At 53.6% G+C, this 24,178-nt stretch overlaps 1 protein-coding gene across 2 annotated transcripts; it reads right to left on the bottom strand.

The window, feature by feature from the left end:
* Positions 1-898: 898 nt before the first annotated feature.
* Positions 899-23,597, bottom strand: ETNK2 (ethanolamine kinase 2). Of its 2 annotated transcripts, XM_049858347.1 has the most exons (9): positions 23,314-23,597; positions 21,113-21,372; positions 17,911-18,033; positions 9,690-9,832; positions 8,966-9,049; positions 5,948-6,093; positions 3,227-3,368; positions 3,038-3,111; positions 899-2,101 (listed from the first exon to the last, which is right to left on the bottom strand). In XM_049858347.1, the coding sequence occupies exons 1-8, from the start codon at positions 23,569-23,571 to the stop codon at positions 3,047-3,049; spliced, it is 1,221 nt and encodes a 406-aa protein (XP_049714304.1). In that variant the 5' UTR covers positions 23,572-23,597; the 3' UTR covers positions 899-2,101; positions 3,038-3,046. The 2 variants fall into 2 exon arrangements, with proteins under 2 accessions (XP_049714304.1, XP_049714305.1); XM_049858348.1 differs by lacking the exon at positions 3,227-3,368.
* Positions 23,598-24,178: the final 581 nt, after the last annotated feature.

Here is a 24,178-nt window from a genome sequence, read left to right on the forward strand (position 1 = left end):
ACCACCTGACCCCATGACGACCCTGGGTGCACCTACCTGCCCAGCCCTGGAACCATCCCTAGGCCTGGGCACATCTATCCCCTCATGTGCTCCACTGTAGTGCCCCTCAAGGCTCGGTTACTGCCTCACGGGGGCCCAGCCACACGGATCCCCACGACCTTTATGAAGGCCCAGAGGCTACTGCCAACTGCAGCAGTTGCCATGACACCTGGTACTTTAGCAGGCAAAGCCAAGCAGCCAGTCTACCCTACCTGGCAGGCAGTGGCTGCTGCTGTCACTGCGGCTGCTAAGGGTGCTGGGCACATTCTGGGGAGCTCTGCTGCTGCCCAGCCCTGGGAGTGCAGCCGTAGCAACTGGGGCTGAAACAACTTTGCATTTCTGCTCCCCTTCCTCTGGCCTTCTAATAAAGTGCCAGTTCAGGAAACCACCCTTGCCTGTTGTCAGGCAGAGCAGCCCCCTTCCCCCACCCCGAGTAGCTGGGCGCCAGATGACCAACAGGAAGTCCCGAGCACTTCGATTCAGGATCTCAGCGATAGGTCCAAGTTCTCCTCAGTGGTAGGTCCAAGTTCTCCTTGCTACTCACAACCTAGCTTTCTCTATCAACACTCTACCAGGTTCAGCTAGCAGATGGTCAAGGGCAGAGAAGCTCTGAAATGACCAGCCATGCCCATGCCCAGGTCTACCCCAAACAAGCAGCCCCAGAGCCTTTGGAGCCAGGTCCTGAGGTGGCGTTTGTTAAGTGTGTAGGCCCTCCCTCCACCTCTGAGGTGGAGGCTCGACTCTGACCCTGACTTCTCCAGTGTACAGAGAAGCTCCAGAGTACACCTCAGCTACCTGGTCTAGGGAGGCATCAGACCCTATGGGGGAGACGTCAAATCAACCCTCCCCATGGTCACTCAGACAAAGAGCAGTTCCAGAAATGGCCATTTTAATGCAGAAAACCATGATAATTTACAAATGAGTCCACTTTCTAGCCCAGAGCCAGGAGGGCCCCAGGAGGAGCTGTGAGGGCAGAAAAGAGGCGGAGTGACAACCAGCTCAGCACCTTCAGGACCTGGCCCTACGTAGGCTCTCACATGCTGGGACCTGGGGGTCCCTGGCCCCCTGCCCTTGGGTTCCCACCAGTCATTCCCCAATGGGACGACCTGAGGTCAGCTTCAGGATAGAAGCTAAAGCTGGAGAGGCCGACCTATGTCAGCGAGGGCCTAGGAAGGGGAGGGAATGAGGCAGGAGGCTGCTGGCTCCGGTTCTGGTCACCCCACCCTTGGCGCTGTCCCCTCAGCACTAAGCAGAGCTGGGTTCTGGAGGCCTAGGACCCTTCCTCCCTTCCCAGCAGGCTGTGGACGGACAGACACAAGCACAGGAACAGAAAGCATACTGGTGGGGAGGGTGCTTCCTCAGGCTGAGGTTTGGGGAGGGTTGTTTGACTGGATCTGGCTTGGAGAAGGCAAAAGGTCTCAGGTAAGATGGCTGCTGGGGGCGCTGTCATGCCCAATTTTAGACGCCCTCGAGGTATGTACATCCATCTGTCAGAGTTGGCACGATGTTGGTTTGAGGTGCAGCACCTCCCACACGGGGCACGCAGGGGGGATGGGCTGGAGGCTCGAGCACTGGAGGTAGAAAGGAGCCCTCCCACCCTCCCCGCTGCCCCAAGCCAGGAGGGTCAGAGATGCATCAAAGGCAGCCCAGATTCCAGCACAGTCTGGGGCTAGGGATGCTATGGTTCCCACAGGTGCTGTGGTCTGGTCCCTGACACTCGTAGCATCTGGCTGTCTGTAGGCACTTCCCCCCAAGCCTGGGGAGATGAAGGGGACCCCCAGAGTCAGGTCCTATCAGCCCCTCCAAACAGGAGAATGAGGTCGAGAGTGGCATTTGTTGGGGGGGCTGGCAGCAGGGGTGGAGCCTTCTCCCTGGACACACCCCTGTCCCCACTCCCACCTTGTCCAAGGGTGCAGCCCCCAGAGCAGGACCCAGCCCCGGACAATAGATCTGGCCAGGCAATGAGTGGGGAGGGCTGGGGGAAGCTGGTCACTTTGGCATCTCCAAGGCCGACACTTGAGGCTTCACCTTGAAGTACTGGTTGAATCGGATCACCGCGTACCTGCCACAAGACAGGGAAGGAAGCTAGGTGTGAGAAGGAAAGGTGGGGCCCCGCTGGGGGTACCCACATCAGGAGGAATGTCTCCCCAGCTCTAACCCCACCGAGGCTGAGGTGGCCTGGGTAGGTCTGGGGAGGTCAACCCTAGCCCAGGCTGATGTAAGACAGGGGGCAACTCAGGGTTTTCCAGAACCCTGAGAAGTAGCAGGCCACTCACCCCCAGTATTCCTGCAAGAGCCAGCCATGTCCTTTAGACTTGGTTGTGAAAACTTTGGAGCCATGGCATTGACTCCCTTTCAGCTGAGGGTGGGTGGGGAGGAGAAAGGTGAGAGGACTGGACCAGAGTGGAGGAAGAGGCGATTCTCAGTCCTCAGAGATACATGTACCTTGTAAGATGGGGCCCCCAAGTTGTCGATGCTGGGGAGCTGCCAACTTCAAGCCCAGGCCACGTATCACCCTAGCATATCACTAAAAGCCCCTAAAAAGTAGCTGATCTACAAGTAGCAGGGACACAGCACGGTAACCACTAACCACCCAAATGACTTCTGCTGTCACTTGCGCTCTCTAGAACTCCATCTGCTCTGCCGTAAAATGAGAGTTGGATTCACGATCTTTCAGACTTATTCTCTGTACCTCCACCCAACACCAGGCGCTACGTATGGACAAGGGGCAGAGGCAGTGGAGTTGGGAATAGGGTGTACCAGGGAATGGTGGAATGTCCTACTAGGCAGTGGATGGAGAAGGGGATGGAGCTGGAGCTCTGACTCTACTTCTAGAGTGGTGCCTTTGGCTCTCCTACGGCCCCAGGTCTCCCCTGGAGCTGCGACCCCACTGGAAGCAGTTGGGCTGGAGTAGAATGAAATCAGCAGAAGAATGGAATCTGGGCATTCCATTTGGTCTGTCCTTTGCCCCCTCATCCCACTTGTTCCCTGAACTCACCTGAGGAAATCAAAGTCGATGGTAGAGTATTGGTTCTGGATAAGGGCCCAGAGTGCCCAGAAGAAGTGAGATGCCTGGAAATAGAGTAGAGAGGGTCAGTGTGGCCACCCCCTGACCTGTCATGGAACCGACACAGCCAGAGGGATGCAGGGACTCTGGGAGACACAGAGCTGGGAAACTGGCTGTCACCTGGTAGGGCTTCTCCAGCACAGGTTGGAGAAATTCCTGAAGCCAAGTTACTGGACAGCATTTGGGAGCTCCACTCCCACTGGAAAAAGGCAAGCAGAGCCGGTGCTCCCCAGGTCCCAGGTGTCTGCCTCCTGGCGAGGGACTGAGAAGGGCAGCAGAATGGCACTTCTAGGCTTGCAGCTTGTTCCGCAGCTTGAGCGGGATTCAAACTCTACCCCTGGCCTCTCCTCACCCAGGAGACTCTCCTGAGTCAAGGCCAAGGTATATAGGACAAGATGACTCCCTAGACCAAAGCTCAGGCCCAGTGGCCAGTGGAGAGGCTGGGAACGCCCAGTGGGATGTGGGGAGATGAGAAGAGTGGTGGGCAGAAGTGCCTGGTCACTAACTTTGCTGGGCCATCAGGGATCTGATCTGCTGGAAGGCCCTGTACAATGCCCTCCTCCACCTCGTTCTCTCTCGTCTACTGGGAGGAGGGTCTAAACTAGGAAGAAGAAGGACCAAGTCTGGGCCCTGACTGAGCACTGGCTCTGTTTTTTCAGTGGCCAGATGTACCCTCAGGGCCCCATGCCACCCCAGGCTCAAGAAGCCAGAGAAATGTGGTTCTCAGCCACCCCTGAGCAAACAGCAGTGATACCATTACTTTCCCAGGCGAGGGCTCCCCATCCTATGGCTCTCCTGCCCACCTATCCCATCTCAAAATCCTGCTCCCTTAGAGGGTGGTTACAAAGTACCTCTCTCTACTTTCCTCTCTTTTCATGGCTTAAAAGGGAGCATGGATCAATCAGCAAGTATGATTGATCAGAATCCATGGTGCAAATGGTTAACATGCTTGGCTGCAAGCCAAAATGCGGAGGTTTGAATCCACCCAGAGGCACTCGGAAGAAAGGCCTGGCAATCTACTGAAAAATCTATCACTGAAAACCCTGTGGTGCACAGTTCTATTCTGACACACACGGGATCACTATAAGTCAGAGTCAACTTAACAGCAAACAGTCTACTTTCTTCCCTTTTCATGATTTCAAAGGGGCATGGGTCACTTGAGTATGACTGAGTACTAAAGACTAGCAAGAGGAAGGCATGGGTGGAACACTAAAGAGGAAGAGCCTGATATAAAATCAGTTTTGTGCCAATGAGGAGAATGGAACAGGCAATCCAAACTCACAGATAAGTCAAAATTCTATTTAGCTCTATTGTGTATTGTTAACATTTCAGGACAGCTGGCTCATCTTGCTTATGTATGGCTGGCAGTAACGAGACCAGTTAGCAATCCCCTGGGCACACACCGGTGGAGACTTGGCATGAACCATGTACATGAGCGGCACTCATAATTGAGACCTGACAGCAGAGTCATCTGAACAGGAAGAGTGTGCTGAGCAAGGCTGACAGGGAGCTCTGAGTCAGACAGGCCAATCACAAGGAGGATTTCAGCGCCTGACATTCTCTATCTCCTCCAAAGGCTAAACCAAAAGGAGATAAGTATAGCTGCAGCATGAAAGACTAAGGTTAGACAGCAGAAAGAACTACCTGTCCAAACAAGAGAAATGTTAAAATAGGAAGCTGGTGAAAGTAACAGTCTTTCTTGAAAGTATTTCTGTAGGAAAGAAAGAAGCTAGACTTAATGGGGTGTAATGGTTAAGGTTATGGTGTGAACTTGGCTAGGCCATGATTCTCAGTGATTTGGCATATATTATGTAATCATCCTCCATTTTGTGATCTGATATGAGCAGCCAATCAGTTGAAAGCCAATCAGTTTCCTTGCGGGTGTGGCCTGCATCTATATATGTGTGTGTGTGTGTGTATGAAACCAAAAAAAAAAAAAACCATACCTGTTGCTGTCGAGTCGATTCTGGCTCCTAGCGACCCTATAGGATACAGTAGAACTGCCCCATAGGGTTTCCAAGGGAGCACCTAGTGGATTTGAACTACCAACGTTTTGGTTAGCAGCCATAGCTCTTAACCACTGGGCCACCAGGGTTTCCATATACATATATGGATATTCTAGCAAAGCTCTCTCTGGATCCTGCATCTGACTCACCATCTTTGATTCTTGGGGCGTGAGCTAGCAGACTGCTGTCTGACCTACAGATTTTGGGACTTGCCAGCTCCCACAGCCCTGCATGCCGATTTTGGGTTTATCTGCCCCTGCAACCACACGAGTCGAAGCCTCCAGGGATTTGGGACTTGCCAGCTTCCACAACTGCACGAGCCATTGTTTGACATAACTCTTTCTATATATCTTTATACATATACATACACACATATATGGAAACCCTGGTGGCGCAGTGGTGAAGAGCTATGGCCGCTAACCAAAAGGTCGGCAGTTCAAATCCAACAGGTACTCCTTGGAAACCCTTTGGGGCAGTTCTACTCTGTCCTATAGGGTCGCTATGAGTCAGAATCAACTTGAAGGCAAAGGGCTTGGTTTTGGTTTTATATATATATACATAAACGCTTGACTACTTTTGCTCCTCTAGAGAACCCAGCCTAAGACATGGGGGAGCAGGGAACAGGGCGTCTCAGTAATAAAGGGACAGCTAAGATGACTTTGCAGCCCTCACCTCTAGGACAGGGACCCGGAGCAGTGTGATAGGTGTTCCCGGACCTCACGGAACACCTCACACCTGCCCCTGGGCTCTGCCTCCTCCTCTTCCCCCACCACAAGGTCACAGCGTTTCCTCCTGCCTCCTTCTTCCCCTGCCCCTCCCAGTCACAAGCACTCACCAGGGCAAACTTGTTGACTTGCACATAGAGCTTCTCCACCTCCCTGGGGGTCACGGCCATCCCTTTTTGTGCCTGCAGGTAGTAGCTCAGCCACTGCAGCTGGGTCTCCCTCGAGGGGTACCGGCAGTAATCAACTTCATTCACACCTGATGGGGAGGCAGGCCAGACAGAGGAGCTGGGAGATTGCCCCCCTCGGGGTCTCCTCCAGCTCAGTAGGTGTTCCCTTCTCCCCTCAAAGCCTTCACCTCCTTTGAACTGCATCCCCCTCGCAGGGCTGTGCCCAAGGAGGTAGCCCTGGGAACGTAGCCTCTGTGACCAGCAAGCCAACCCTCTGTGCGGAAGGTCTATACCCACCCCAGGTGGGGGCACTGTTTCAGTGGGGTTGAGAGCACAGTGAGGCAGGCTGGTTGAGGGGAAAGGCGTGGCCTGGGAGTGACAGAGCCCCACAGGGCGGGGAGCAGGCAGTCTTGACCAGCACCAGGGAAGCCCCCATGCCCTGTGCAAAACAATGGCACGCAGGAGGCACATGGCTAAAACACTAAACCAGGGGCCCCAGGAGTCTTAGGTCCAATGCTAACCTCCAGGTGAACCTGGACAAGTCCTTTATTCCTAAAAAGAAAAAAAAAAAACAGTTGCTGTTGAGTCGATTCTGACTCCTGGTGACCCCACGTGTGTCAGCGTAGAACTGTACTCCATAGGGTTTTCAGTGGCTGACTTTCAGAAGTAGATTGCCAGGCCTTTCTTCCGAGGTGCCTCTGGGTGGACTTAAATTGCCAACATTTCTATTCGCAGCCGAGTGCTCAGCTGTTTGCACTACCCAGGGGTGCCCATCTCTTCGTACTGGCCTAAAGTTCTTCACTTTTCACATGAGGGGGCTGGACTTGATGTGAGGGTCTCAAACATCGCTTCTTAGATCGGCATTGAGCTGGCTCCTTAGAAACATCACTGGAGAGCTTAGTAAATATACAGGTTCCTGTCCAATTCTCCAGATGATTCTGACATCAGCTAGGCTTGGAACCCCTGGACTGGATGCTTCTTATTTCTTCTAGGCCTGCCATCCTAGGAGTCCTAATGCTGCCAGCCTGGTGCGTGCCAGCCACAGCCTGGGCGTGGTGGCAGAGACCCTAGTGCCAGGAAGAACTAAGAGCTGGTACAGAAAGAAGTGGTCTATTTAAGACAGGACCAGGACTAAGCCTCTTTCCCCAGGGTCTCTTCGTTCCCTCTTCTTTCCTTCTTGTCCTTCCCAAGCATCCCTTGTCCTCCTAAAGAAACACACTCACATTTCCTGAGGCCAAAGGCATGGCTGGAGAAGGATCTCCTTACGCAGATACAGAAACAAAGGCCCAGAGAGAAGGGATTTGCCCAAAGTCACATGGCCAGTTCAAAGGGGGATCAGGGATGGAATTCTCATCTCTCAACTCCAGTCCAGCATCTTCCTTGCTCGGGAGAACCCAAGAGGTCCCTGTCCCCAGCTCCTGCCCTCCTCAGTCCCCCCATGCTAGCTGCTTCCTCCTTCATTCCCAACTTGGGATGATGCAACCTGCCCCTCTGGAGAAATTCCAGCTGGACTTTGCTCTGTGTGGTGGGTTAGGGCTTAAATGCTTAAGAATGCTTAAGAATGATCCCTTCTGCAAAGGATACTGGGCCTGGCAGCTGAGCACTTACCAGGCCCACTGCCCTGCCCGTGCCAGCCTCTGCTTGGTACCGACCCCATGGCTCAGCTGCTCTGCCCTTGCCCAGCTGAGGCCCCACCATCCCTCGAGCTTCCTAGGTGCAGCTGGTGGCCACCCCAGGGAGTCGCACCCTCAGGTATAATCAGTGCTTGACAGACCTGGTTGCCCAGTGTTCTGGAAAGGACAAAATTGGCCTGGACAGTGTTTGGACAGCTGCTGAGGCTGGGTGAGGGGTGGCTCTCCAATTGGCTTGGGCATGCCCCACCTATCCTAAGCCAGAGTGGCTGGCCACACCTTGCTAAGCACCCCCCAATGCCAACCAGGGAAGTCCCTCCAGGCCCAATATCCAGCTCCATCCTTCAGTTGCTGTCTCAGGCCCATCTAATTATTTTCCACAATTGAGCCCTCAAGCTGGAAAAACCTACCCTGCTTTCTTCACACAAATGGTTCCTTTGTATATACCATACCTTGACAGAGCTATCCCTTAACCCAGGAAACGCTCCCCTCATCTAACCTCTTCCATTCCTGCTCTAGTCTCCCCGACTGCAGGGAGTTTCCTGCCCAGCGACAGCAGCAAACACTTCCATGATGCTTAGTATGTGCCAGGTACTGGTCTAAGTGAGTGTGTATGTGTGTGTATGTGTGTGTGTGTGTGTGATACTTCTGTCTCAAATCAACACTATGACGCAGGTGCTATTATCATCTCCACTTCACTGAGGCACAGACAGAGTAAGCAACCTGCCCAAGGGTCATGCAGCTACTAAGCAGCAAAACCAAGATTTGAACTTGGGGAGCCAAGTTGCAGAGTACACACTTTTATCTAGTTCATCTCAATCACTCTCATTATGCCCCCAGGCAGTTAGCTACTTACCACTTGTTCTGCTCCTTCTCTGCACACAGGGCCCTTATGTACAAGTGTGCAGGTTGCTCTGGGCATAAAAAAGCTTGGATAGGGTCGGGGGTGGGGGGGAGTGAGGCCTGAAGTTGTCCTATGCTGTGCTGGCCAAGCCGCCATGGGCTGTGTTTGCCCAGAGGAAGGGAGTCTTCTAACTCACATGCCAAGCCAAGTACCCTCAAGGATCCTACAGAGGGAGCATTTTCCCAATTCACACCAAACTGCCACATGGGCTAGCAGAGATCTGGTCCATGTATATGGGTCCTGCCTTCCCATGAGACTTGGAGCTCTCTGAAGTCAGGTTGTGTCTTCCCCCCTCAGCTGTGATACCCCCAAGGACAGGGGCTGTCAAGTACACTAAGTACAGGGCCCCTCAGCCTCTCCTTGGACCTGACCCTCCATCAGAAGGAGGGTGGCCCGTGCACAAGTCAAAGAGTAATGCCCCCTCACCTGCAAACTCATTGAAATGGTTGCCAATGTCATACGCTTGGTAGTTGTAGTCGGCATATTCATAGTCAATGAACCGTACATGACCTATGAGACAGAGGAGAAACAATGAGGGTGAGTCCCAGGAGATCTAGAAATAGGGCCTGGTGAAGCTTCCCCCAGACTTCTGGAATGCACCCACTGACTCTCTCTGGTCTCTCTAGTTCCCCACCCTAACCCAACCCAACCTCCTTTTTAGCAATCTTTTAAGATGTTTCCTTGCATCTGTCTATTTGTCCATTTGCCCTTCCCCACCACAGTGGTCGCCCTCATACAGCTGGATCCTTAGGCTCTCCCCATTTAATGACATCTGTCCTCAGCATGACTGGGGATCAGACATAGAACTGAGTACTCCCAGGGGGTGAAGCCCTCATTGAGAACACCAGGAGGTCCTCTCTATGAAGGCCTTGGGCCAGCCAGATGTCCTTGGAAGCCCGAGGAGTTCTTAGGAGGAATGGCTTGGGTGCCCTAACATTAAGGACCTCCACAGATCATGTATTTGAATTCTTTTTAGTCATATTTTTCTAAGTGGAAATTTGTTTTCTTTTCTGCTTCTTTCCTTTGAGATACAAATGAGCTGAAGCCCTAAACTAGAAGGTGGCTGTCCATGAGCCAACCTGGAGAGCAGGACCCTGCAGCCAGCTGACCAAGCTTTGCTGCTACCCAGCCAGGGCCACAGAAGCTGTACCTTTGGTGCTGTCATAGATGATATTCTTGCAGAGCAGGTCATTGTGACAAAACACCACAGGGGAGTCCAACTGGGACAGATGCTCCTTCAGCCAGGCCAGCTCCCGTTCCAGTACTTCTACCTTAGGGACATCTGCAGAAAGGCTAGACAGGGGCAAGAAGGGTGGATGGTGGGGGGAGGGCAGGCAGCAGACAGATGGGGCTTGGCCTCAGGAGCCCAGGGCCCTAGTCTCATCCCTGTCTCTTACTGCAGAGGCTGATGTTAGGTGTTGTTGAGGTGACTCTGACTCATAACGACCCCATGTGACAGAGTAGAACTGCCCCATCAGGTTTTCTAGGCTGTGATCTTTATAGGAGCAGACTGCCATGTCTTTTCTCCCGCAGAGCTGCGGGGTGGGTTTGAACCACCAACTTTTCAGTTAGCAGCCGAGAGCTTAACCCTTGTGCCACCAGGGCTCCTTTTCTGCAGAGGGACCTCAGACAAGTAGTTGACCTTCAGACCCTCACCTTTGTCATCTGTAAAGTAGCATTAAGGCTTCCTGTCTTCTGACTTCCTGTGATCACCATAAGAAGCTGATGAAAACATGGGCATAAAAGCATTTTGCAAAGCATAAAAGTCACTGACCAAATGGCATCCCTGCTGCTATGTGATAGAGAGAAGAAGGTGAGAAAGGAGGCCCAGGGAAGAAGAGGTGAGAACAAGTATCCAACACAATCACTCCAGACCAAGAGACAACATGACCACTGGGGACAGATGCAATGCAGGCGTGTTCTTAGGACACTAGGAGAAAGGGTGGACTCTCTAGAACCAGACTCTGCCCCCCACAGTTCCTCCAGGGGAGGAATATAGTGCCCTAGGGAGGGGCTGGTACAGGGGAGCTCTCTTGAGGAGGCAGTGGTATGTCCCTGTGTGTCTTCTTCACATTCCAGCAGCTGAGAATGGCACGGGTGGAAGGGACCAGAGAGGGTATCTCTTCTACCTTCTCATCTCATAGACAGGCTCCACAGCCACATAAGAAAGCAGACAAGTCACTTCTTGGGCTTGCTCCTTCAAGGCCAAGGGCTATTAAAACCAAACCAAACCATGACCAAAGCAGGGGAAATGAGGGACAGAATTTAAAATTCTCATGGAATCTAGACTTTCTGGAGCCATTGAGGTCAGATGACCCCTCAAAACTACTGCCCTGAGAAAATCTTTTAAACCTTGAACTGAAATCATCCCCTGAAGTCATTTTTGAACCAAATAATAGTTTAATCTACTTTAAAAAGAATGTTGGCATTAAGTATTTGTTATGGATTGAATTGTGTCCCCCAAAAACGTGTGTCAATTTGTCCACTATTTTGTGATCTCATGTGATTTTCCTATGTGTTGTAAATCCTACCTCTAAGATGTTAATAAGACGCCATTAGAGGCAGTTATGTTAATGAGGCAGGAATCAATCTACAAGATTAGGTTGTGTCTTGAGTCAATCTCTTCTGAGATATAAAAGACAGAAGCCAGCAGAAAGACAGGGGAACCTCACACCGCCAAGAAACTAGAGCCAGGAGAAAGGCGCATCCTTTGGACCAGGGTCCCTGCACTGAGAAGCTCCTCAACTGGGGAAGATTGATGTCAAGGACATTTTCCCAGAGACAACAGACAGAGAAAACCTTCCCCTGGAGCTTGTACTCTGAATTCGGACTTCTAGCCTCCTGGACTTCAACCATTTCAGGAGGCAGCATATGATCAAGAACCAGTGATAACTGAAGGAAGAATTTCAAGCTGTACTGAAGGCATTGGTGAAAAACAAGGCTCCGGGAATTGACGGAATACCAACTAAGATGTTTCAACAAAAGGCTGCAGTGCTGAAGGTGCTCGCTCGTCTATGCCAAAAAATTTGGAAGGCAGCTACCCGGCAAACCAGCTGGAAGAGATCCATATTTATGCCTATTCACAAGAAAGGTGATCCAACTGAATGTGGAAATTATCGAACAATATCATTAATATCACACACAAGCAAAATTTTGCTGAAGATCATTCAAAGGTGGCTGCAGCAGTACATCGAGAGGGAGCTGCCAGAACTTCAAGCCAGTTTCAGAAGAGGACGTGGAACCAGGGATATCATTGCTGATGTCAGATGGATCCTGGCTGAAAGCAGAGAATATCAGAAAGATATTTACCTGTGTTTTACTGACTATGCAAAGGCATGTGACTGTGTGGATCATAACAAACTATGGATAACACTGTGAAGAATGGGAATTCAAGACCACTTAATTGTGCTCATGAGGAAACTGTACATGGATAAAGAGGCAGTCGTTGAAACAGAAAAAGGGGATATTGCGTGGTTTAAAGTCAAGAAAGGTGTGTGTCAGGGTTGTATCATTTCGCCATACTTATTCAATCTGTATGCTAAGCAAATAATCTGAGAAGCTGGACTATATGAAGAATAACGGGGCATCAAGATTGGAGGTAGGCTCATTAACAACTTGTATTATGCAGATGCCACAACCTTGTTCGCTGGAAGTGAAGAGGACTTGAAGTACTTACTGATGAAGATCAAAGACCACAGCCTTTAGTATGGATCACATCTCAACACAGAGAAAACAAAAATCCTCACAACTGGGCCAATAAGCAACATTATGACAAACAGATAAAAGATTGAAGTTGTTAAGGATTTCATTTTACTTGGATCCACAATCAACACCCATGGAAGCAGCAGTCAAGAAATCAAAAGATGCATTGCATTGGGCAAATCTGCTACAAAGGACCTCTTAAAGTGTTGAAGAGCAAAGATGTCACCTTGAAGACTACGGTGCATCTGACCCAAGCCGTGGTGTTTTCAATTACCTCGTGTGTATGCAAAAGCTGAATGATGAATAAGGAAGACCAAAGAAGAGATGACACCTTTGAATTATGGTGTTGGCGAAGAATACTGAATATACCATGGACTGCCAAAAGAAAGAACAAATCTGTCTCGGAAGAATACAACCAGAATGCTCCTTAGAAGCAAGGATGGCAAGACTTCGTCTCACATACTTTGGACATGTTATCAGGAAGGAAGGAGATGTCCTGGAGAAGGACATCATGCTTGGTAAAGTAGAGGGTCAGCGAAGAAGAGGAAGACCCTCAACGAGATGGACTGACACGGCGGCTTCAACAAGGGGCTCAAGCATAACAACAATTGTGAGGATGGCACAGGACCAGGCAGTGTTTCATTCTGTTGTACACAGGGTCGCTAGGAGTTGGAAACGACTCGACAGCACCTAACAACAACAAGCCTCCTGTGAGAGAATGAACTTCTCTCTGTTAAAGCCATCCACTTGTGGTACTTCTGTTACAGCAGCACTAGATGACTGAGACAGAATTATGCTCTTTTAAAGAATTACCTACATGTGATCAAACTGACAAAGCAACTCGAAAGGTTAGATGAGAAACTAGGGGGCAGTGAGTTTGTGTCAGTGATGGTGAAATGGTTTGGAAAACATTGTCAAGGAAAGTGGCACAACCTGAAGAATGTAACCAACATCACTGAATTATACATGTGGAAATGGTTAAAGTGGTGTGTTTTGTTGTCTATATTTTCACCAAAAACAAAACAACCAGGTGGCAGAGAATTAATTCTGACTCTTGGAAACCACCTGTGTCTCAGAGAAGAACTGTGCTCCATAAGGTTCTCAACGGCTGAGTTTTCTAAAGTAGATCACCAGGCCTTTCTTCTCAGGTATCTCTGGGTGGACTCAAGCCTCCAACCTTTTAGTCAGCAGCTGAGCGCGTTAACCGTTTGCGCCACCCCAGGACTCCAAGGGAATATTAGGGCCTTTCCACCTATGAGCACTTGCTCTGCAGCTGCCCTCTGCACATCCCTCCCCCCTTCAACTATGAGTGTGTGTTTCCTTGTCCCAGACCCTGTGCGTGGGCAGCTTGAGAGCAAGAACAAAGATGCATCGATGCTGCCCCCCCTTCTGTCCCACCCCTATCCCACAGCACACAGCAGGCATTTGTGCTCAAAGAAATATTTGTTGAGAAATGAATGGCTCAGTCAATCAATGAGGTTATCAAAGGCCATGCGGCAGTCTGGTGCGGTATGCTGTGCTCAGATCCTCTGAACTTTGGCCCCCAGGTATGCACACAGGCCTGTGTGCACTGACAAAGCCAAATAGCACAGCCCTTAAAAACCCAGAACCACTAATGGGTGGAGGGGAGGAAGCTGGGTTTTATTTCCATTCATGAGTCTCCTGTTTGTGGTCCCTCATCCAGGGCAGCAAGAGCCCATGAGGGAGGATGAGAATGAGATATCTCCTCTGACCTTCCCACAGGACAGACCACTCACCCTCTCACCCCAGCCCAGAGTCAGAACACAGGGTATTCAGTGACTGAGGCATCCTCACGTCCTGCCTAGAAGATGAAGAGTGGGCAGGCTCCCTCCAGACTTTGAGACCATGGCCCAAAGTCACAGGCTCAAAGAAGGTAAAGCTGCAGAGGATCTTAGATCATCTAGTCCAACCCTGTGCGGAAACTGAGGCTCAGGAAGGGGAGTGGCTTCCTCCCAGCCTCCAGATGTGTCTTGCACAGCTGGATCCTCTACTTCTACCTCAAACCAAAAAAACCAAACCCACTGCCTCTGAGTCAATTCCAACTCATAGCGTCCCCATAGGGCGGAGTGGAACTGCCCCATAGAGTTTCCAAGGAGCGCCTGGTGGACTTGAACTGCTGACCTTTTTGGTTAAGCATCTGTAGCTCTTAACCACTACACCACCAGGGTTTCTGAAATCAAGCTGAGTCTCCCGAGGATGAGGGCTGCACACTCTTCTGGAAGACCTCAGAGGCTCTGCAAAGGCCTCCTGAGTCCAGGGAGTCAGTTAGGAGAGGCCATCTGGGGTCCTGCTGAGGAGGGGTCTTCCCTCAGCCTCACTGGCGTTTATCTGTGTTGACAGGTCTGCATTAGCTGCGTTTCAGTCTTGGCTCTCCCTCAAAAGCTACATTCTCTTTTTAAGGTTTTTTTTTTCTTGGACTGAGACCATCAAAAGATAAAAATTAGGAGTCGACGGCACTGGGTTTGGTTTGGTTTTTTTGTTTTCCTTTAGTTGGCCCAGGTTCCTGCCAAAAAACATGTCTTTGACATCCAAGATGCCTGCTGCCGGGTTCCTGACCTCTGTCTGACCCCCACCCTACTTCACCGCCAAGGCCATGCAGATGGTCACTGTGGGAATGGCTAGGCCTTCTATCTCCTGGGCAGCCTCATTCAGCTGCTGGGCTGACCTCCCCTGAGCACTTAACATACCTCCAGCTTCGTCACCTTCAGTCCCGACATCACCAGACTCTTTCGAGACTGTGGGGTTGGCATCACAGAAATATTCCCACCCAGGGCAGGACTGCACCTCCTCCGCCTGTCCCTCAGGGACAGAAGGACAGGCACTGAGGGGCTGGGGCCTCCCCAGGAATGCCCGCCTCGGGGGTCCTGCTATGAGGAAACTGCTACCTGGCAAGTCTCCCCCTCAGCTCTCAGGGCCCCTCCAAGTCTGAGCAGGGGAAAAGCACTTTCTCTCCACACTGGAATTCCTAAGGGTTCGAGCCTTTGCCTTCATGTCAACCAACCAACCAACCAACCAACCAGTGTCTCCTCTTGATGTCCTGAATCAGTTATCAGCCCTACATTCTCCCAGCCACCCTGGACACCTCCATGCCTAGCCCCCATCTCTAACCAAACACCAAGGCTGCCAAACCTCTTTCCACAAGGTCTCTGGCAGATCCTATTCTCCATACTGTTGATGAAGCTGGACTAAGGCAATGCTGCTCTGAATGTGGTCTCCTGACAATCTGCCACAGAATCTCCTGGGCGAGACTGTGGAAATGCAGATTCCTGGGCTCTAATGCAAGACTTCCCAACCAATCTCTAGGGTAGGGCCTGGGAATGGGCACTCAGCAGGTACCCCAGGGAAATTGGTTACTCAGAAGAGTACAGTAGCCCTAATCCTGGATCTTGCTTATTCGGTTACAACGTTCCCCCAGTCGGTCTCCCTCCGTGAATCTCCCCATCCACCCACGTCTGTCCCTCACAATGCTGGCAGGGCTTTCTTCCTAAACCACAGTCCTGGTCAGACCATTCCCTTGCTCAAACACCCCCAATGAATTTCCACTGCCTCTAACTTAAATCTTAGCTCCTTAGCCTAGCATTTAAGGCCCCTCACAATCTGGCCCCAAATCACCTCTGCAGCCCCATCTCCCATGATCCCCTCTGCAGCCCCATCTCCCATGATCCCCTCTGCAGCCCCATCTCCCATGATCCCCTCTGCAGCCCCATCTCCCATGATCCCTTCCACTCCTTCCTGAAGGTCTGCTCCAGCCAACTTCATCAGCTCATCCTTCCTGAGCAAACCCTGCTCATGCCATCCCCCTACCTGGAGAGGTCTCCCATCTCATCTCTGCCATGCCACTTCCGCCAAGGTGACCTTCTCTTGCTTTCCACCCCCACTGTAAACTACAAACCCTGCCTTGTTTTGTAGCTAGGCATGGGCATGTCCTATTTACCCAGGTGGTCCCTAAGCTCCTTGAGGGCAGGGCCAACATCATATTCATGCTTTTTATTGTTTTAAATACCAATCAATCCATTTTTGTGAGATGAAGATCCCTTCCACAATCAGGAGTCTTAGGCAATGACTCCAACTCATCGTTCCCCTGCTTTGGGGCAGATTAGGCAAGTTTGGGGTAGGATCAAAGAAGCTAAGCAACTTGATTTACCCGCGGTCAAAGGTGTGACAGGAGCAAAGCAAGGTGCACAGCTCTTCTCCAGGGACTTCCCCCTCCCCCAAGGTGACCCAGTGACAGTGCAGTCGAGAGAAGCTGCTGAATCAAGGATCACACCTGAGCATCAGGAGGCCTGGCCTCTGGTCCTTGAGCTGTCACCGATCAGCACTGACCTTGGGTGAGTCCCGTCCCTTCTGTGGGCCTCAGTTTTTCCATCTGTCAAATGAAGGGGGTGGGCTGGGTGATTGGAGGACCCTGTGGCTCCAAAACAAGGGACCCTGCATTCCATGTGCTGACCTAATCCAAAGAGGGAAGGCAGTCCTTGTCCAAGACATAACATTTGACATGACAGTCTGGAGATGGTCAGAGAGAGGGCAGGCTTGGGTCATCCTGGACAAAGCTCCAAAGGAATACTTGGTGATCAATGAAGTGGAAGGATCCAGGTGAAGTCATGCGTGCGTGCGTGTATGTGTGTGTGTGTGTGTGTGTACGTGTGACAGAGACACACTCACTAAAGGGATAGAGTTCATTATTGCCTTGTCACCTTAGAGGAGGGTAAGAGATATCCTGCCCCCAAACCTCGTCCGCATTCTAGTCCCATGAACTTTTGGAACAAAGATGATGCTCAATCCCCCCTTGGAGAAATGGAGGGATCAGACTCACCACTGCCCTTTTTTGGAAGGGAGAGTGGTACCCTCATCCTTTTATTCCATGCCTTCCTTTTCTCAGCATTCAAGGGCAGATTGGAGAGTCAGGTATCTGAAGGCTAGCAGGACTCTCGGGGTGCTGGCCAGGGGGCTTAAGGGAAGCTCAGTGAACCCCATCTTATCTGCAGAAAGGCAATGTCAGGATGGGGGGAGTGCCTCCTTCCCTAGAAAGAGCAGTGAAGGAAACAGCAAGTTGTAAGCCAGAACAAGACGGGGAGCAGAGTCCCCAGAGGCATGTGGGGACAAGAGCAGTCCAGGCAAGGAGAAGGAACCATGATGTCCCAAAGGTTTGTCAGCTGATGGTTGAATTCTTCTGACTGACTCTGAACTCAAGCTACACCCCATTCTCAGAGGGCCTTGCCCTTCTCTTTGTTCAGAAGGCAGGTTATGTAGAAAGGGCTCAGGTCAGGTGGAAAGTGCCTAGGGCTGGGAAACAGAAGTCCTGCCTCTGACTTGCCCTGTGATGTTAGCAAAGCTTAGTCTCCGAGCCTCAGTATCCCTCTGAATAAAATAAGGTGACATCGCCCCCAACCCTTAGTCCCGTCACAAATCAGAAGACCCAAGGACAAATGAGCTCATAGGTATGAAACTGCTGATCTAAATTCCTGGCATTTAGTCAACTGGCCTACCTCTGCTTAGAGGTGGAGGCTCAGCAATCACATCTGAAGGGGCTGTAGGAGGAAGTGAACCCTAAGTCCCCATGCGGATGGGCTGGAACCAAAAGAATGGGGTGGGGCATCACATTAAGGCAGCAGAGCCAGTGGCAGCCTAGGCCTCCCAGACCTTTGTACCTGGGGTTGATCTCATTCTTCACAAGGGTGAGATAGTCATACATCTTGTGCCAGAGGGTGGGCTTGGGCAGGGTGCCGTTGGCGTGGATGGCGTGGATTTTCGCCATTTCTAACGCGATTAACCTACAGCAGAAACAGGGAGAGGAGAGGATCAGTGCTGGGGCATGCCCCCTACCGGCTCGGCATCTCCTGACCAGAGGACCACTAGGGGACCAGCCAGAGGACTAAGGCTGGGGCTGTTACTAGTCTCTTGGGAGCCTAGGTCCTGCATAAGGCAAGTCTCAGCAGAAGGCATGAAAATGAAGTCAGACCTTTAGCCCAGCAGCTAGCTCCTTTTCCAGAGCCAGAGCTGCCCCAGGGAGCAGAGGAGCAAAGCAGTGGGCTGTTGGCCAGGGGTCAATGACCTGCCCCACCCCAAGGATATGAATCCTCAGTAACCCCTGGGTACAGGGGCACCTGAGGGTAGGGGTAGTCCCTCTCCTTCCCCCGGACTCTGACTCATCCTCTGCGGGGGAGGTGAGGGTAGGGCACTTCCCACCAAGGGAAAGGGGATGGTGACACCAGGCAGGGAAGAAATGCCTTCTTATCAGGCTGGCCAAGGTGAGGAAGGAGATAGGCGGGCCCAGGTCAGCCCCTTCCTCGGCTGCAGGGAGTTGATGCTGGCGGCTGAGTGCCAAGGACGCAAAAACAAACCAGCGTTCTATTTTCAAGTTCTCCCATGGACATTATCCAAGGTCCCAGGAGAGAAGGAGGGGCTGGTGGGGAGAGAAGAAAGCATCGCTGGAGGTTGCAGGAGAGGAGGTAGGGGCGATGGAGTCCCGACGCGTCAGAAAGGGAAGGCCTTGATAAGGACCCCACTATCTGAGACCTAACATCCCAGTGGGGCTCACCCAGTCCTCTGCCAGCCCTCCCTCCTTGAGCCCCGCCCCCACCCATCTAAGCCTCCAACATTCAAGCTTCCTTTGCCTCGCCTGTTGCCCGAATAATAATCACTGAGAAAGACAACAAAGGCATTGGCTGTCTGAAACCTTGTTACCAAGCTGTTCCAGTGACACCCCCTTCCCTTGCCAGGCCCTGGAAAGGAGCAGGCCATACCCCATGGGGTAATAGGACAGTTTCCGAGCTCCTCCAGAAGCCCCCAAGGCCCTCATCCCCTGAAGGGTGGAGGGAGCAGGGGGCCTGTCAGCAAAGGAGTGGGTGAGGGAAGAAGGCTATGCTTTCAGATGCCAGAGGCCCTGGGGCAGGAGGGAGCAGCCAGGGTTTGGGCAAGGCAGCAGAACAGACCTGAGACCCAGGCCTTCCCTTCCCAAAGGAAGATTCCCAACAGGCTGTTTCCTTGACTATCAATAGGGCTGTTGTCTGGAATAGCAATGAAAGTAACCTCAACACTCAGCGTTTTATGTTGCAAAGCCTCCAGAATGGAGGTCGGGGGAGGGGTTCAGGAGAACATGGGGAGGGTGGCTCCCCAGGCTTTCAACTCCTTCCTTTACCTCAGAGATCCACCTTTACCCCAGAGAGGTCACTATCTATCCTGGGAAAATCAAGGAAGGGCCTACCTCCTACACTGATCCCAATTTCTGGCCCTCCCTCCCCCAAATGCACAGTTCTTCTTGCTATCAAACCTAAATCCATCTTCAATCTTCCTGACAATGACAACTGTTTCCATGAAAGAATGAGTGACAGCATCAGATTCACAGAGGAGGAGGGAGACTGAGAGTGGTGAGGACGTGCCAACATTTGAGCTTATTTGCACAAGAGTGAGGAGAACTGAGAGGAGTGTGGTGAAGCCAGGACAGCCCCCACCCTTCTCTGACCTCACATCTCCAGGCTGGGTGCTTTGGAGCTACACAGCTGCAGCCTGAGACGACCCTTGCACTGGGGTGTGCAGTCCCCTCCCCCAGACACACACAAGCCAGCGTGAATACCCTAGGGCTCCACTGGCTCCACCGGCAGTACTCTGAAGCCTGAGCAGGGAGCTCTCAGCTTCCTCTCCTCCAAGTCCCTGGAGGATGGGGTGGAGCGGGGAAGCAGGGATGGGGGGAATTCGAAAATAGGGTCAACCTTTTTTGTTTAGCCCCTAAAACCAAAAGCCCTTGCTGTCAAGTGGATTCTAGCTCATGCAGACCCCATGTGTTACAGTGTAGAACTGTTCTATAGGGTTTTCTTGGCTGTAATCTTTATGGAAGCAGACCGCCAGGCCTTTCTTCTGCAGTGCTGCTGGGTAGGTTCAAACTGCCAACCTTTAGGGACCTGGTTCCCCCTAGGTGGGTTTTGTTTCCCCTCAGTATGTGGAGGTCTCCTTCCCCCTGGGTCAGAAAGGACAGAGACCCAGGTCCTGGGCAGAGCCCTACGCTGCTGTCTCTGCTGCCAGGGGTAAGCTTCTGCCAGCTGGGGTCTCACCACAGCCTGAGTGGTCTGGCACTGGAGGGAGGAAGGGGGAATCTGCCCACATCCCTGCCCTGGACCGTCAGAGGAAAGAGGGCGTTAGAAGCTCTTCGTTTGTTCCCCCACTCCCAGGCCCCACAGCAGCATCCACAGGGCTTGCAGGTTACATCCAGTCCCCGGACCCTACACATCCAGGCGTTTAGTGGGAGCGGCCACCAGAGAGCCATGGGTTCCTAGGAGCCTCTAGAAGGAAGCACTGGCAGCTCCCCAAAGCTGGGCTCCCACTTTGTCAGGGAGCCCAGAAGAAGCTCAGACAGGGAGGAGGGATGGTGTCTCCCTTAGCTATAGAACCATGCCCACCCTGCACAGGGTCCACTCTCCTCACACCTGAGTTCTTGGTAGAGGGAGGGGAGGGGCAGGGACTGCCCTGTGGATTTGGCTCAGATTTCATTTCCAAGGCTCTGAGATGTTTCCAGGTCAAACCTGGAGTGGGCAGAGGGCTGAGGCCTGGGGCCAGGAAGTAGATCCCCTCTGCTAATCCCTAGGGAACCAACTCCTTTGGTCTCACGTTCACCAAAATTCTCACTTTCCTCCCCCAGAACTCATCCTTCTAGCACAGCCCACTGCAAATCCACAGAAAGCCCTCCCTGCAGTGTGGTACACAGAAACACACGTGGTTTTCATGGCATTTCAGGGAGGTTACAGACCTGATGACTCAACCGTGGGCACACTCCACACCAAGGAAGCTGACCAAGGATGTCAAAGCCCCAGGCCTGAGGGAGAGTGGAGAGGAACGGTACCCTGGGTACCCTCTCACCTGAAGAGCTGGGGCTCCCCGATGTGCTCGGGCCCCAAGGCCATGCCCGGCATGTACTCGTAGCACAGCCCATTCTGGAAGGTGCAGTAGAGTTTGGGGGCACAGCCATGTTCTTGCAGCAGCTGGAAGCTCCTGACCTCATTCTCACGGTCCACTAGCAGCTCCGTCCGCTCCCCGTACACCCGGACCAGCACACAATCCTGCATGTCCTCCTCCACGTAGCAGGCCACCAGCTTGTTGGTCATGCCATCGGTGAAGCGCTAGCACAGGGAGAGGGCAGCACATGGACGGCACAGAGTCTCTCTGGTTGCCCCATTGCCCCAGCTCCAGCAGACCACGCAGAAGCCCCAGGCCTTTAGTTCTCCCAATTAATAAAGAGCGCAGCACTGTTCTTAACGCTTTGCCCTGTCTCTAACACTTGGGGTAGACTAGGTTTCAAGAAAAAATGGTAGCTTGGGCCTAGTCCAGGCACTTCCACTTCTCCTGGGTCTGTCCCTAAATCCAGAACACTGAACTCATTGCTGTTGAGTTGATTCTGATTCATAGCCACCCTACAGGCAGCGTAGAACTGCCCGGTAGGGTTTCCAAGGCTGTAATCTTTACGGAAGCAGACTGCCACATCTTTCTCCCTCGGAGCAGCTGGCGCAGCTGGCAGGCTTGAACCGCCGACCTTTTGATTGGCAGCAGGCCGCTTAACCACTGCTCCACCAGGGCTCCTAGTCTGTCCCTAGTGGATGGAATCTGGCAGTGGAGGAACGGCCACATTACTTGGTGGGTAGATGAGGCCCCTCCCCCTCCTCACTCCCCAGCCCAGAAGGAACCCCCCGGATCAGACTGTGGCAGAGAAGGGCAGGGAGTTGCCCAGGAAAGTACATTCCAACCCAGCGGCCTCTCTCAGTGGGCCAGACAGAGGGCCAGTACCTATTGCCCCATCCAGTGGCAGAGGTAAAAGCAAGGTACCCAGGTTGGCACCCACCCCAGGGCTTGGGGATCAGAAGTCTTTAGGGCCTCTCAGAGTTCCATACCAGAAGAGACAGGAGACACTGGGCTGGGAGAGCAGCTCTCTGGGTAGGGTGACAAGGGTGGGACGATAGAATTTATAGGGCACAGTGTGAAAAGCTGGAAGGGATCTTATGGGATACCTGAACCAATTCTAGATGGGGAAACTGAGGCCCAGAGAGGGGAGATGGCATGTTAGATCAGTGTCGGTATTAACCCCAGGCCTATTTGAGGCCTTGGCAGTCTTAATATCAAACTGGGCCTTTTATTTTGCAAATGCTACACCCCCCCGCCCCCCACCCCCCCACCCCCACCTTGGCCCAGGGGTCTGTCAGCCTCCACACCAGGTTCTGAACCTGCCCAAAAGCTTGACTTTCTGCACCCAGAAGGCCCATCAGCCTGGGGCCCCTATCGCTCACCAGAACATGCTGCAAGCACTGAATGAATGAACGGCCCCCCACCCCCTGGGCACCTTCCTCCACAGACAGCTGGGGGAGGGGGATGGGGGCAAATGAAGGTTTTCTTTCAAAGAATTCTGGTCAGCTGGGGAGTCAGCCTGGAGCTCGTCAGTGAGAGGCTGTGCCCACATCTGTGTCCCAGAGGACTCCCCCAGCTGGGGGTGGGGAAGGAGCCCTGTGTGGGGGCTGCTGAGCTGGAGCCTGCAGCGGTGGGGAGGGCTTCACCCAGCACAGTGGCTCAGTGATAGCAGGAATTACACAGGGTGGCTCATGGACCTGCTGGGGCAGCTGGGGCCTGGAGACTTTGCCTCCCCCAGGGATGGAGAAGGGGGAGCAGAGTGTGAGAGTGTGTGGGGGGGGTCCCTCAAAAGTTGCTGTCTCCTTAGGTTTCAGAGCTAGCTGGGTAATGCGTCTGGGCATCGAGGGGCACCAGCACGCAGAGACAGGGGGTGGGGCCGGCAGGCGCAGCATGCTGCCACCGGGCAGGTGGCCCTACCGCGTGCCCGAGAGTCCCAAGAAAAGGGGGATGTGTGGGGAGGGGCGAGGGAGGTGTGAGCCTAGCTTTGCTTAGGGACCAAAATAGAAGGCGAAACAAATACATCAACCACCGTGCCAAACCTCTCTCCTGCGCAGGAGCCGCGCACCCCGGGCCGGTCAACCGGAAGGATGCACGGACAGGCGCCCATCGCAGCCCGCTTCCAGCCCGGCAGGGCCCCGGCCCCGGCCGCGCCCGCTCCCTGCTACCTTGGTCTGAACTTGCTCGGGCCTCCAGTGCGGCCGCAGCTCCTGGATGAGGCGCAGGGCGCCGGGGAGGATGTCGTCCTGGTCCACGGATATGCCGAAGCACGGGACGGCGGCGGCCCTCTGGGGGCCCGGCGGCTCCCGGCAGCCCACACTGGCCGCCGCCTTCTCCTCCATGCCCCATGAGCACTGCGGCCAAGACGTCTGCCTCCTCAGGTAAAAGGGCGAGCGCGGCGGCGGAGCCGAAGGGGGAACAGCCATTCCCAGCGCCCCGCCCCCTCGGAGCCGCCGCGCGCGCCAGCCGGGGGGGTGGGGGCGGCGGGGAGTGGGCGTGGCGGAGATGGGGCCGGGGGTGGGGCGGCGGGGAGTGGGCGTGGCGAAGGAGGGCCGGGGGTGGAGGCGGCGGGGAGTGGGCGTGGCGGAGGAGGGGCCGGGGGAGTACGGGCCTCAGGAGCGCGCAGCCCGCCGCCAGGAGCCGGCCCGGCAACGCCGGCACCGCCCGGATTGTGACATCACGCGCGGCGGGCGCGGGCCGGGGGCCGCGGGAACGCCCCTTCCTCCACCGCCCCGACCCGCGGGCCGCGGGGGAGCGCCGGCTGCGGCTGCCAGCGGCTGGGGCGACCGCTACCTGGAGCGCAGGGTGGGGGGGCGGACGCCCCGGGGAGGCTGGGGACGCCGGGGGCGGGGCCTGAGAGGCTCCGCCCCCACCGGGCCCCCGGCCGAGGGCCTGTCCGCGCTTCCGAGGCAGCGAGGGGGCACATCCAGGCTGGGGCATCTCAGGGCGCTGACTGGGCCAGGGGCGAGGGCGCACTGTACCTGCGCTTACAGCCCATCCTGAGGTGTGGAGATCCAGCTGCTCTCGAGACGT

Source organism: Elephas maximus, chromosome 18, assembly GCF_024166365.1.
Source record: "Elephas maximus indicus isolate mEleMax1 chromosome 18, mEleMax1 primary haplotype, whole genome shotgun sequence".
Classification (NCBI taxonomy): domain Eukaryota; kingdom Metazoa; phylum Chordata; class Mammalia; order Proboscidea; family Elephantidae; genus Elephas; species Elephas maximus.

Excerpts from the sequence above, each read along its gene's own strand:
- ETNK2 (XM_049858347.1), bottom strand. The coding sequence starts at position 23,571 with ATGGCTGTTCCCCCTTCGGCTCCGCCGCCGCGCTCGCCCTTTTACCTG. Across the intron at positions 9,833-17,910 it reads AAGAATGAGATCAACCCCAG|CCTTTCTGCAGATGTCCCTA; the intron begins GTACAAAGGTCT and ends GCCCCTGTCTAG. Across the intron at positions 9,050-9,689 it reads CATCTATGACAGCACCAAAG|GTCATGTACGGTTCATTGAC; the intron begins GTACAGCTTCTG and ends TCTGTCTCATAG.